This window comes from Aedes aegypti, chromosome 1 (genome assembly GCF_002204515.2).
Source record: "Aedes aegypti strain LVP_AGWG chromosome 1, AaegL5.0 Primary Assembly, whole genome shotgun sequence".
In the NCBI taxonomy this organism is placed as follows: Eukaryota; Metazoa; Arthropoda; class Insecta; order Diptera; family Culicidae; genus Aedes; species Aedes aegypti.
The window spans coordinates 45,680,233-45,695,266 of record NC_035107.1 but is presented as its reverse complement, the minus strand read 5'-3'; the positions used below and the strand labels follow the sequence as shown (position 1 = coordinate 45,695,266).

Here is a 15,034-nt window from a genome sequence, read left to right as displayed (position 1 = left end):
ATGCTAGACATAATATCATCCTTGTCAATTGTAGTAAAAAATGGCGGTTGCAACAGTTCCCGCGTGCAGAGTTCGGAGTTTTTAGATTTGATTTAACAGGTAATTGGACTTTTTGATGGACTTATTGTTATCTGTAGCAACTGATTATTATATTTAGGAGCACCAAACATAACTTGTAGCTAAAGATGAATGATTGTTGGCTGGATCAAGGATTCGTTATTCAAATAGGCACCTCACGCCAAGTCACGATGGTCGTCGATTCAAGATTGATAATTTTTATACTTTTAATGCAGCTAAACAGTTCGTGGAAATAAATATTTATGCGCGTTGAACAATTAAGAAGCCTTACTCTTCAATTTGCAATCATTTAAATATCTTATTGGTATTTCATTCAATATGTTTACATTTAGTTGTATGATGATCATTCAATTATCGATCGCTTTTGGAAACAGACAATTCATTCCATGATTGGATGATTTTCATTCAGTGTGATTTGTAAACAGATGATTTTCATGCAGATGAAAATCATCTTGAATGTGTCTGAAAATAGGAATGGGGCTCGGATGAGGCAAAAATCATTCAATGTATGGCGGGAGATTTCGTTCAGTGTGAGGAGAATCCTACAGGATAAGCCGAAAATGTGCGATAGGGTACACGAGGGAAGCGTTCTTACAACGGGAAAAAAACAACCGAAGAAGGCAGGTGGAACTGGAAAAACAAAGTTGGAAAAAGTGTCAAAAAGACAACTTTAAAAAGAAGGAAATTTCGAATAAAATATGGTAATGACATAAATTGCGTTACTCGTCGAAGAAAAAGAGATGTGGTAGCTCGACAAATGTCTTAGTAGACCGTGACTTTTGAAAATAATTATTATTGTTGAGCTGTCAAGTCTATAAGTACCACAGGAACCAAGAATGGATTAGATCGTAATTCATAAGACTATCTATGGATTTTGTTATCATGTCAATGCTGGTTCATAAGATCATCTTACCAAAATTTCTTAGAGATGTATTACGGAAACAACATCAGCCGAAAATCATATATATCATATCATATACGATGGTCTTATGAATTTCAAAGATTTTCTTGTGTCGTAATTCCATAAGCAAATCTTATTACAATCTTAGGGACGTTTGCTTTCCTCAGTGCAGCATTTCTCGCGTTTCGAAAGGACCGATCCTCAGATCGTTGACTCTGAGAAAATTTCTCGATTACTTTTTAAATCGACGTAAATAACATTCATAAGGTTTTAAGAAAATTAATTACGAAACATAACCTGTCTTCTGAAAATGTTTTGTAATGAATTCCCTTTTAACATTTTTTCGCCGTGTACTTCATTTAAACTTTGCATGCCATCAGGTCGCGTTGCAATACTAAAAAAAAATGTTTCCCACACAAAATTGTATGACAAAATGATGAGCCGTTTCATTCCGTTTCTTACGACGTTTTATTTTTAACAGTGCAAAATCGACTCAAGTAGTGTTTTTTTTTATTCTTGGTTAAGTCACTTTGTCTCTGTATGCAACGGAGCGGTGAAATTAATCGTTAGGTAGCGAAAGTTGAACATCTATCTTACGTCGTTTTGTAAACTCTGAAATTAAACGTTCTAAAACTGAAAAATCAAGTTGGTTTAGAACGAAACGTCTACGAAACACGTAGAATTGATAAAGTATGTTTGTTTACTTTTCTGACTTTAGTCCGTTTGAATAAGTTTTCGAGATTTAATGTGAATACTGTTTACCACATTGTCATTTCCTATTTCTCGGTATTCAAATCAATTAATTTGATTTCTTGCTCGTTGAGTGACGAACATGTAAGAATGTTTTCCGAATTTTGTATCACCGGTAACATCTTGAAGACACCCACCCACCCCCTTCAGCGTTATGAAATATGTGAATGGGCCCTTTTCTTGAGCATTTCTTGCAAGAAATTTCCCACGCATCGAGATAGGCGATTACTTTTCTGTTGAAGTGCATACGTCCCATAATGCTGAAGAGGGTAGGTGGGTGTCCCTAAAATGTTACAGCTCATACAAAGCTCGAAAAAAATCCATACAAAAAGCATGACGAGGGGGTGGGTGTTTGTTAAAAATGTTGTTAGAACAAACCGCGATCAAAATCATAGTCACGAGGGCATGTAGTACATAACAAGATTACGCTCTATCGTATTATTTAATAGGAAAAAGTTTTCATTAAAAAAATAGGAGACTATTCCACGCTAAAAGAGCAGCCGCACTTGATAAAACACCGTACTGTCCTCCTAAATATGCTGTTTCGACCAAAAATAGTATAGAAATTCCTTGGCTGGATGGGTCAAGAAATTTCCTAAAGAGAGTCCCATCATTTGAAATGATAACAAATTCATAAAGGTGCTGTAATTTGACAAGATTTGTAGTGTAATTTTGCGATTAGTTTGGTATTCTCTTTATGTGTATGATTTTATGATGATAGTACATCAATGAATTGGTGGTAGGAACCACATATTTCCTAGCACCAGTACTGGGATTCTAGTGAAATTGCGATATAATTTTGATGCTCCCCGTGGGTTTTCTTAACAGCATATTGAATTCCGGAAATTCTAAGTGTTTCTGTGATATTCTCGTTTTTTCGGAGAGGTTTCTGCTAGTACTGGAATTTCTAGAATATAGAATGTTGAGATTTTTATGGGAATTGTAGTGACTTCGATGGTAGTCGTTAGAATTCAATGAGGATCTCCCCTAAAACACCAGGGTTCTTTGAAATTATTAAAATTCTTATCGATTTCACAAACAATTCCATTGGAAACTAGAAAATATTTACCGACATTCAAAAGATTTATATTAAAGCTTTGCTTTGAAATTCCAACGGAACAGGAGATCAACGGAATCTTAAAGGTTTTTACAATAATTCCAAAGATTGATTTTCAGAATTCCAAATATTCACACAATAATTCGCAAGAATCCCACTCATAGATTCTTACAGAAATACCATCTCAAAGATACCCATAGAATTCCAAGAGACTACACACTTAAAAACGATATCGCTGTTCGGTAAATTATTTTACGGTTTTGATATATATATATATATAATATTTTTTACTGAACACGGCAAACGATTGTGCTGATAACACCGTGAAATTACAAATTACCGAGAAAATGTGAAAAGTCAGTAAATGTAAGTACTGACTTACCAGTATCAAATATTTTTTACCGAGTTTTTGTTAAAACGCAACGAAAACAAATACCTAACCAAATTTGCAAACTTTCAAAAGAAAATATTTTTTTAGTGAGAAGCTTCTGCAACAGAATGCCTCTTGTTGATCATTTTCATGGAATGGACGGACGGAAATTCTATTTAATTAATATTTTAGCCCTATCGCTGCTCACGGTAAGTATTCAAAAATCTTTCGACGGACCAGAAACGCACGGCATCACACAAGCTGAAAAGATAGCACAACTGTTATTGTGCAGATTTATTAACTTCCCTGAGAAATAACGCAACAACAACATGTTAGTACATCTTTATAAGCCGTCAATTACATACTTCCGAGAGGCCATTCCGATTCCGGTGGAAAGATCTTTTCTTGTATGACTGCGCATTCTAAGCTTCGCGGCAATACAACTCGTCGAAGGCTGCATAATTGAGCGAACTTCCGACAAGCCATGCGTCGTGAAAATTGAGTTTGTGGGTGCGTTACCAAAGGCACCAGATTCCAATCACGAGCAGTCGACAGAGGCGGAATATGAGAATTATGGAAATATAGTGGAAATTTAGAAAAATATGGTCAAATTTGGGGAAATGCAAATGGGATTGGGGCTATTGAAAAAAAAACTGAAAGTCAGTAATAAAAGTAAACAAAAATAACTTTACCGAAAAATACAGTAACGTTTTGGATAGATTGTTACTAACTTTATCGGTAGTTTTTTGACATCTCAATATTTCATAGTTTGCTGAGTTTTCGGTACTCACAAACAATTACCGACTTATCTCTGCTGTTCAAAAACCCAGTAAAATTTTACCGACTTCGGTAATAAAATCTTAGTGTATACACACTAAGATTTTATTACCGAAGTCGGTAAAATTTTACTGGGTTTTTGAACAGCAGAGTTAACTCAGTAATTCTGATACGTACCGAAAACTCCGTAAATCTAAAAGCTCTTCCATTTGTCAAATAATGACGATTTAGTCAGTAATGATAGGTGTACATATATTACCGGTTTTCTCGGTAATTATTTTATTGACTTTTTTTGCTGAGTTTTTCAGTTGTAAAAGTAGGGCCCTCTTGGTGCTTCCCATTTTTTGTGGCTTGTTTGAAATAACAAATTAAAATTTGGCAACTAATTTTAAAATGGCAACAAACTGTTTGTCTCCGAAAAACAATTTGTTATCCGTCACTGCTTGATCTGTAGCTATCTACTTGGGAACTTCCCGGCAGCAACGTAGCCCTAACCCCAATAAGATTGAACCGTAGTTTCATTGTCTAAATTTGCCTTGGATAATCAAAATATATAGCAATACATCTGATATGTAATAATAATCAGTTATATTCGATTGCTTACCATACAAGGCAAAGAAGGCACAGCTAAAACCCGCAATGAATTCAATTTCTTTTGTAAAGCTGGAGCTCATCAACTTTGCAATTAGTTCTGCTGCAAGAGTTGTTATTTGACAATCACCCGCATGCGGGTTTGTTTTGTTTTTAATTTACCGAAAACCTCAGCTAGCAACTCATCGATACTGAAAGTCGGTTCTAACATTTTACTGACTTTATGATTTTACTGGGTACTATACGGTAAAGCTTCAAAATAGCTGAACTATCAGTGACAACAATTATCGATTTCAGTAAAATGAAAAATATGTTGCTGAACATCAGTGATTGAAAGTAGAAAAGCTGAAATTTCAGTAAATTTCGTAATTTACGGTTCTAAAACCATAAAAAAAATACCGAACAGCCAAACTGAGATTGAGTGTGTAATAACCGGAATCCAATTCCCACCCGAATTCTATTATCTTTACCAGATTTCTAATATTTCCGCAATATTCCTAGAATGGCTTTCAAAATTCCAGAATTATCATTAAAAATCCGACATCCCTATCGGAATCCCAAAGTTCCTACAGGAGCTCCGGGATTCCAAAGGAAAGCTGAGAATCTGAGAAGTCAGAATTCACTCGTAAAATTTAGAATTACTTTATAAACATCTGAAATCCCACCGACATCCCAAAATTAATTATCGTAATGCCAGAATTCCAACGGATATAACAAATTGCTATGACCGGTAATATCATCAGAATTCCTAAGCAAAACTCAAAATACCTTCCAAAATATCAAAACTCATATCTTTTTCCCATGATATATACTCAAAAGTAAATTATTCCATTCAATTCCGCAATCTCAAAGCATGTGTAGCAACCTCTGAAGTTAACTACCAGTAGCTTTGTAGTTAATGCTAACCTTTATTCATAGCAACACGTTGTTTGTAATATGTTCGGAACAAATTTAAGACAAACGTAAGGACCTATGCACGGCTTCACTATTTGACGTTTTAGCGGTGCCGTGTTATTTACGTGACCATGGCAACAAGTGAATTCGGCATCGCTCAAACGTGAAATTAGTGAACTCGTGCATCGATCCATAGAAAGGAAAATGACACAAACATGTTCCACTCATGTTTCACATGTAGCGTTTACTACCGAGAATGTAGTAAACTCAACTTTACTACATTTTAATTCCGAGATGAGCCAGCCTCGGGCTGCAAATCTCGTTTATAAAGATAATAATAATAACATTTTAATTTAATATATATTAGATTCACAATTTATTACTTTCCCGGATGCAGATGCCGTTTTTTACGATATTGAGTGTTGAGCAAATATGAGTGACTGACTTGAGTTTGCCCGCATAGCAAATTTGAGTTCCGCTCGTGTTTTGCGCGAGTTTCGTTCGGTTGACAGTTCGCACCAAACTCTCAACGTGTTTTTATTTACTTCGCCAAGTTATTTGCATATCCTTCACTGCGTTCCACATTTTTCCACGAAAAGCTATCTTTTCTACCAAATTTCACATGGTTTTCAAGTAAGAAAGCCTCCAAAACCATGAAAGTCAAAGTGATCAGCCGCAATCCGGACAACTACGTGCGGGAGACGAAGAAGGACATCCACAAGGTGTTCCGGAACTACGACACGGCGCTGCATCCCTTCGAGGGGGCTCGGGAATACGTCCGGGCGCTGAATGCCACCAAGCTGGAGCGGGTGTTTGCCAAACCGTTCGTGGGAAATTTGGACGGGCACAAGGACGGCATTTCCGCGCTGGGCAAGCATCCGAAGAGTTTGTCGCTGCTGCTTAGTGGATCGTACGATGGCGAGGTCAAACTGTGGGATGTCCCGAACCAGGAGTGCGTACAGAGCGTCATGTGCCACAGTGGATACGTGAGGGGAATCGTGTTCTCCAATGATGGATCAAGGTATGTAGTGGGGGTGGGTGCTTTGTTTGGGAAAGTTAGGGTTTACAGGGCTGGTAGCCGGTCTTTTTTATTGACTTGGTCTCTATTTTACTATAAATCTATTTTGAATGGAAGGTCTCTTAAGTCATGTTTTTCCTTTCCCGCCTCATAAATTTATTATCCTGGTGCAAAATTGGCTTATCTTCATTATCCTGGTGCAAAATTGGCTTCACAGATTCTTAGGCAACTATTCCTGAAGGTTCTTGTGGAATTTCTTCTCTTATTGCTTGTGGAAATCTTTCTATTGATTTCTTCATAGAATTTTTCTACCAAATACATTCAGGAATTCCTCGATGTTTTTTTTTCAGAAGTTCTTTCAATAAAACCCCAGAGCTGGTAGCAGGTCTCTTTCGAGAACCTTGTTCTCTATTTTAATGCTAGTCCCTAAAAAGAATTTATTGTTTAATGCTGGTGATTTCTTCTTTACCGAAACTGATCTCCAAAGTTACTATTTTCTTTCCCCTTGCAGTTTTCCACCGATTTTTTCAGTAGTTATTCTACTTCCAAAGATTTCTACAGAAGTTCTTCTAAGAAAATCCGTAAGAGTTTAATCCAGAGTTTTTAAAGAAATTTGTTAAAGGTTCTGTCAGGAACTCCTAAAAGAATTTCTGAAGGATTTCCTATGCCTTCTTTTTTTAGTTAATTCTTAAGCCATTTTCATATGTATTCCGTCTTGAATTCATCTGCTTTTTATCTCAGGAATTGATTCAACCTTTCTCCAGAGATTATTCTCGGGAATCTAAGTTGAACTTTTCCAGAATGAATTCCACCAGGGATTCATAATTTACCCCTTCTCGCCCAAAGTTTTGGATGAGAAAAAATTGCTCTAGACTAGTTTTGCTTGAACAAAAATTGTTGCAAATTGTCTAAAATTTTCTAAATAAAAATCTAAAAAAAAATTGCTTGTCGGTGGATAGTTATTTGATTGTTCATCAATAGTTACACTATTGGATATCGCACTGAATTAGTTTATGTTGGATTAGTCGAAAAGTGATGGTGCTCTACAGACACCATGAGCATCCAAGGGTTAGGTTACTCCAGAAAATTAGCTAGAAATTCATCTAAGACTTGCTTTCTGCTGTTCTTTCAACAATTCTCGAGTATTTTTTTTTTTTTTTCAAGAAACATATCCACAGATTCTTCAAAATTTCATTTGAGTTTTCACACTTGAAAATAGTACAACAATTACTCCAAAAATTTCAACACAGGCTTCATCAGGGATTCTGCATAATGGTTTTCAAGAAATGCCTCCAAAAAATCCTACAGGATTTGTCCCTGAGATTCGATTGATTATTTTCCATCAATTATTTTTTATCAATTTGTTCCTCAGAATTTTGCTGGACTTGCAAGAGTTTTTTTAGAAATTTCTACAAAACTTTCACCGGAAATTACTATCGATTTTTTTTTCAGGGATATCTCTAATGATATCTGCACGATTCCCTGAAAAACCCTAGACAAATTCTTCAAGATCTATTCAAATCAAATTATGCTGGACTTTCTTAAGAAACCATAGGAGGAATATCTTGATTAATTCGTAAAGGTAGAATAACCAAAACTACTAATGTTCCATTAGTAATTTATTTTTTTATTTATTTCGTCATGCATAAGTAGACTACAAACAATAATAATGTCTTACATACTATTAATTACTTCTATTGCCCTTAAGTCGTTTTTAAGCTGCTCTTTGGACATAGTAATGCCAGTGAATTCGCAATGTACATTACAATCGAAGCTAGTTATAACGGCATCGCAAGGAACCGTCGCAATAGAGAAAAGAACCGGACCGAATAGAGGACCGAAAAATGTCGCTATAGAGAGCTTTCGTCGAGAAAGTTGTCGTTATAACGAGCTTCGACTGTATATTGACGCAAACGATTAATTGGCCCTTTTTGAGCATAATGCGTTCTGTATGATTTTTCTGAAAATATATTTTTTGTTCTTAAATGCCGAAAAGGTGGGTAGAAGTTTAATCAAGAAAGAAGTGCAACTGAATCTACACGGTTCGAAATAATGTTGTTGATGAAGAAAATCATTGTAAATTCCCGGCGTTACTTAACCCTCTCTTCCCCATGGTAGCACAGGTGATCCAACGATTTTCAACGAACGCTAGCTAAACCGAATTGGTACGAGTAGCTCAATAATGATTGGAATAAATTTATACGCTCATTTGTCTCATCAAACATCGAAATAAGTGACCTAAGGGTTAAACTATTGAACAACAATCAATTTTTATAGTGATTTTGAATAATATAGCTTATTTGGAAAAACTTTTTTTAAAAACGCCATTTTGATAGTTAGATATTGTCGAACAAAGCTGTGGGAAAGAAAGGGTTAAGTGTTTCCAAGTCGATGAACATGCAGCGTGCTTCATACGATGGAAGTGGAAGTACAGTCCAATTTAATTTCCGAAGGGCGTATAAAAGGAATTGCTTCTGTACTGATTCTATGCGTTCTTTGTGTGTGACGTAGTACGGGTTCCATACTAACTAGGTGACAGTATTCCAGAATTGGTCTTACATATTGTGGTACTTGTGCACTTGACAGATTGAATGATAATCATCATTTTTGAAAGCATGGCCTACTCAGCTATATACATTACTACCACATCTCCTTTTCTATAACGAGAGAGGGTCTTGTATGACATTGATTATTTTTTTCAGCGATTTTCAACGTCGTTCCTGCGTATATTCACACAGATCAATCCTGTGGCTGCTCTCTTTCATGCACGTTACGATGAATATCTGCAACTTTTATTGAGCATGTAGGTCTCTATTTTTTTACGAATTTTCCACTTGGACCTTTACCTATCGGCTAGGAATCTTTTTCCTTCAATGGGAAATTTATTTACTATAGAAACCCGAATTTATATCCGGTTTTGGCATCCGTACCCTTTCCTACCTTTTTGATGGGGCGGTCAAATTTTCGAATTTTCTTCTTGAGTCAATTTTTGCCTTCTCCGGTAGGATTTTCATCCACCGTTAAGGCGTCTCCCTTTTTTGAGGCGAGACTTTCTTGCCTTCTCCGGGTAGATTTCCATCCACCGCTAAGGCGTCTCCATCAATTGAGGCGAGACTTTTCTTTTCCTCTCGAGTCTGATCCGATAAGATTCTATCTTTCGGAAAATCAGACGTTTATAGTTACCCTTTATAGATGCCTTGAGATCTATTCTGATCCAACTTCCGACTGGTTTATCCGTTGTTCTTGGGTTCTTGCTCGTCGCCAATGTGGTACTTGTGCACTTGACAGATTGAATGATAATCATCATTTTTGAAAGCATGGCCTACTCAACTATATACATTACTACCACACATATTACAGTAATATACAATAGTTACAGTAATATACAATAGTTTAATAGTACATGGGTCTTAAAAATGGTTACTGAACCTCTTAATGAAACCAAGTATGCTGTTTGCTTTGCTTATTGTAGAATTATAATGTTCTACAAAAGTGATTTTTGAGCTTGGTTTTGAATCTAGGATTATGCTCAAATCCCTAACAATGTTACACTTCTGCATTATTTTATTTCCTAAAAAATACTTCAATTGCAGGTGTTAGATGTTTTTGACTAAATGCGATTGAGTTACATTTTTTGACATCGAGTTGGGGTAGAATTGTTTTAAAATTATATATTTTATTATATACTAGTGGCCCCGGCAAACTTCGTCTTGCCATCAAGTAGGCTGATGAAAAATGTCATGGAACCTCCCATACAAAATGACAAATTAGTACCCTCCCGTTTTAGCCATTTTTCCGAAAACTTCCCGAAACTTTTTCGTCGCACGAACACGTCGGAACCCTTCAAGAAGACAACAGTGAAAGAGTTATGCAAATTGGTAGTCCCGTTCTCAAGCCATTTCGTGACATACAAACATCACTCCATTTTTATTTATATAGATTTCCAAGCTTCTGGGAATTTCCCATTATTTAGATACATGTTAAAAAGGCGTTCTAAAGGAAGGGTTAGCTCTTCTGAAAGATTGAAGACCACGAGTGCAATGCCATCCGGTCCTGCTCCCTTTGATGGATCCAGGTTTTTTAGTGCTGTAAAGATTTTCATTTGTAATAGTTTTTCTATAGATATATTATTAGCAATTTCTGGAAAAAAGAGAAAATAAAATGCGCTCGGGTCTTCTTCGGAGTAGGTGGTATACACTTCTTGGAAAACATCTGCAAAGAGCTTGCAAATATTGGAAGAGTTTTCACCTATATTTCCGTCAAAAAGCATTTGCGACGGGAAATTGCTAGTTTTCAATTGAGTGTTTACATAATTAATTGAGTTTTTCGGACATGATTTGATATTCTTCGTGTGCGGAGTTGATGTGTGAGTTGAATTGGCTACATATGTCATGATAAATTTATAAGTCAGTGCCAGTATTTTTTTTTTTTTTTTTGTATAATTTGCTTCTGTTTCATGTTCTTCAGGTTTTTCAGTTGCGGGCTAAACCACTCCGGTAATTTGTTATTTTGTATACGTCTTCTTCTTTTCGTTGGCAGTTTCATTAATTATTTCTTTGAATAAAATTTGTCTACTTCGGTGTCGACATTTCCTTCAATACCTATAATATGTTGCCAATTTATTGTACATAGTCTATGTTTGGCTTCTTTGTAATTTGTTTTGTTGTATTCCAGCACTTCCTCGTACTCCTAGTCGCTGGGGGATAAGTTTTGTGTATGAAGATTGAGTATTCAATTGCTGAGTGAAATACTTCATTTTTCCATAGTTCATCTTCAGTACAATTTTTAAATAAGAGGCCCAATTATGAATTATGTTGGGTTAAATGATTAATATGATTAACGCCAAAATATGAAATTTTTGTCCAATAAAAATTGTAAAGTGCTGTCTTCGCCTACGACTGGGAGTAACAATGATTCATTTGCATTGTCTGTAATGAAGTCGGCATTTCGTTGATTAAAGTCGTCGTACATATGCAGTTTTATTTCAAGTTCCATATTTGAAATAATAGTTTCGACAATTTTGAAGAATAATTCAAAATAATGTTTGCTAGCATGTTCAAGTGGAACATACAGAACATACATGAAAAAACTATGTGTTTCTCCATTAGTTAGAGCTTTAACCCTAATATTTTCGAATTCTTTGTGTTCGAAGGTTTCAATTTCTTCAGAAGTAAAGTCTGCAGTGTTGCAAATTTCGGTCGTGTTGGAATAGATTAAAATTGTTTCCTAAAATTTCTTCGCTTCTGAAGCTTTCATCCCAGCTGGTTTCCGTTCAGAGAATAACATTGAAAGAAGATAGTAAAAGTTTTTGTTGCATTTCCCTAATTTTAGCTGAAATTTTGAAAAGGTGAAGATTTTTTTTAATCATTAAAATAACCAAAACGGCCGCTATTGAAAGCATAGATAGCGCCTCCGTAGCCTTGTGTGTTTGACAGAACAGCAATGCTGTCACAATGTTAAATCCCATATACAGTGGCGCCTTTGTTTTGATGCAGTGAGCACTTGCAAAAAATACTTTCAATGATCCATTGACAAATTTAGCGTTACGTAATATTTGAATGAATCCTTATGCATAGTAATGGCGCGTCAGATAGCGTGTGAAGGGTGGAGGTTGTGGAGATGTCAGTGATGCCTGCTTCCAAGGAAGGCGTCTATATTTTCGAAAATTTTGCTGGCCGGTTGAGTAAAATTTAGTTGCACTCTGCCTGGTCAGCTTCAGTCGCTGTATGCGTTCGCTGGATAAGAATGCTCGGTACGACTTAAAGTCTTCTATGGTGAGTTCTTAGTGTGCGTCCAAGAAAATTTCTCTTAACGATCAGCGCTCCGTCATCATAATCATCGTCATCATCGAAACTTCGGTAGGAGAACAGAATACAGTGAACACATTTTCCTGTAAACTTTCTTGATTTTGAACGAAAAAACTGCTTTTGAAAATTCCGAAATCAATTACGCATCCTGCCCCCTTAAAAGATTCTGTCCACTGGTAGTCCTTCTGCTGCTAAAGTTAAAGAAAATTCAGAAAGTTTCAAAATCCAATACTGTATGCACATCTTTCATTCTAGGGTTGAGCATCATGACATTTAGCAGATTTTTTTTTTCCTGGGACACCCTAATCCTAATGCTTTCAGAATACTTCTTGCAGATTTTTCCAAAGGGTTTTTTCGAATACTTTTCGGCACTCCTCGAAGGATCTCTCCAAAAATACTTCTGGAGCTTTCTTCACCAATATGTACAATCAAGAATTCGTCCAGAAATCTTCCACCGATTTCTTAAGCGATGCTTAGATAAATTTGGCTACAGATAATTCTTAAGCCCTCGTTTAGTAATTTTCACAGGAATCACTCCAAAGCCAGTTCTTACCGTTTCTCTAGTTTTTAGGTACAGAATTTAAAATCGTTTAATTGAGGAATCATTTTTTTTTTAGATTTTTCACAATCGGAGACGATAAGGCGATCAAAATGTGGGACTCCGGAATAGTGGACAGTGAGGAGGATACACATGAGCCGCTGAATACGATCCTGGGCAAGACGGTCATCACGTCAATTTCACACAACTATGAGGAACCATTCTTCGCGACCTGTGGCGAAACTTGCAACATCTGGGACGAGACGCGTAATTCGCCAATCAAAACGCTCCAGTGGGGAGTGGACACTTTGTACGACGTGAAGTACAGTCCGGTGGAGACTTCCCTGCTGGCCGCTTGCTGTAGCGATCGTGGCATTGTGTTCTATGATCAGCGTGAGGTGAAACCTCTTCGTAAGATCGTCATGACCTTGAGACCCAACCAGTTGGCGTGGAATCCCATGCAGGCGTACTATTTCACGGTGGCCAGCGAGGACTACAATCTGTACACGTTCGATACCCGGCGGTTGAAGAATCCGTTGAAGATCCATGATGGGCACACCTCGGCTGTGACTTGCGTAGATTATGCCCCGACTGGACGGGAGTTCGTGTCCGGAAGTTACGATAAGACGATCCGAATCTTCGAGGCGCACAAGGCCAACAGCCGGGAGGTTTACCACACGAAACGGATGCAGCACGTGACCTGCATCGGGTGGTCCCTGGACAACAAGTACATCTACTCCGGTTCGGACGAAATGAACGTCCGATTGTGGAAGGCTCGGGCCGCGGAGAAACTGGGAGCACTGCAGCCACGTGAGAAGCAAGCCTTCAAGTACAACGAAGCACTGAAGGAGAAGTTTGCCGCGCATCCACAGATTCGACGCATTGCGCGCCACAGACATGTGCCGAAGGTGGTCTACAACGAGCGGCGCAAGCAGCAGGAACAGAAGCAGAAGATCAAACGGAAGGAGGAGAACGTGCGGATGAACTCGAAAAAGGGCAAGGTGCCGTACGTGCCGGAAGCCAAGAAGAAGGTGCTGCGGGAGGAGCATTGAGGAAGGTGGGTTTTGTAATATACCTTATTTTCTTGGATTAAATAAATTGGTTTAAATGATATGTTTGCAATATTGTGTGATTGGGCCGCCAGCAATTGAAGAATTCCGAATCTAGGTCGAATTATTTGATGCTCAGAAACTAGAAACTAGGCACTCAGAACTCACTTCAGAATCACCCCTCGGTGAATTTTAATTCAACCTAGAATTCGCAGAGGTTTTCTGCAACAATCAGAAAAAAATATTTCGAAGATATAATACTTGGTAGAATACGTCAACTACGAACGATTTAAGCGTCAAAACCTCCAGAGCCAACCATTTTGTGACACAAAAAGTTCCCAATAAAAATGGACTACGCCGCTATCGAAGCGCTACTTTAGCTCTTCAGTTCTTTGATTTTTTAATGACTTCAGTTTATTAAAACATGGATAGATTAGAAAGCAGGACTTAAGATTACTGGGTCGGTAGAGGCAAGTTCATTTTTCAGCTCAGTGAAGATCTTTCTGGATGAATGAATGAGACAAACTCCATTCTCCCACGAATCAAAAGAATTCAGAAAATCCACATCATTTCAGCAGAAGGATCCCTCACCCACAAACTGGCGGTTAATCTAGGAATTCCAGAGTATGTCCACTATGTCGAATCCCAGTCCTCCCAGAAACAATTAGAGTCAGGAAACATCGAGGATGGCAAATTGATGTTGTCTTTCGACGTAGCGACCCTTTCCACCAGTGTTGCAGGTGGTTGCAGTAAAGGATTCCCTAACTCTTCTCTAGCGGTAAATGGCTGGACATGGCGTACCATTGGTACCTCGCGTACCTGCAGGAATAAAATAGACCCCTTTGTGCGGTCCTTAGCCTCTTGCCCAGCAACTCCTATCCCTACCTCCTCGTGGTACTGGCCGGGGTACGAGTAACCTTGGGGAAGATCGGGTAACCAACCCCCGGTGGGAACTTTGGTCGTATGCTGACAGGGAAGGGGGGGTTTGCTAGGTACGTGGAACTGCAAATCTCTCAACTTCATTGGAAGTAGTCGCATACTCTCCGATGTACTGAAGACCCGCGGTTTCGACATCGTAGCGCTGCAGGAGGTGTGCTGGACAGGAGCATTGGTGCGAACGTTTAGAGGTAATCATACCATCTACCAGAGCTGCAACACACGCGAGCTGGGAACAGTGATGAATGATATGCAAAGGCGCGTGATC

The 15,034-nt window shown here is 37.8% G+C and overlaps 1 protein-coding gene across 1 annotated transcript; it reads left to right on the top strand.

The window, feature by feature from the left end:
• Positions 1-5,927: 5,927 nt before the first annotated feature.
• LOC5565024 (DDB1- and CUL4-associated factor 13) lies at positions 5,928-13,894 on the top strand. The gene is made up of 2 exons (XM_001649317.2): positions 5,928-6,439; positions 12,861-13,894. Exons 1-2 carry the CDS (start codon positions 6,072-6,074, stop codon positions 13,831-13,833), a joined length of 1,341 nt encoding a protein of 446 aa, XP_001649367.2. The 5' UTR covers positions 5,928-6,071; the 3' UTR covers positions 13,834-13,894.
• The last annotated feature ends 1,140 nt before the right edge of the window (positions 13,895-15,034 follow it).

Bases quoted from the DNA above. Each gene is read 5' to 3' on its own strand.
- LOC5565024 (XM_001649317.2), top strand. From the start codon at position 6,072: ATGAAAGTCAAAGTGATCAGCCGCAATCCGGACAACTACGTGCGGGAG. The intron at 6,440-12,860 runs GTATGTAGTGGG...TTTTTTTTTTAG, and splicing joins TTCTCCAATGATGGATCAAG to ATTTTTCACAATCGGAGACG.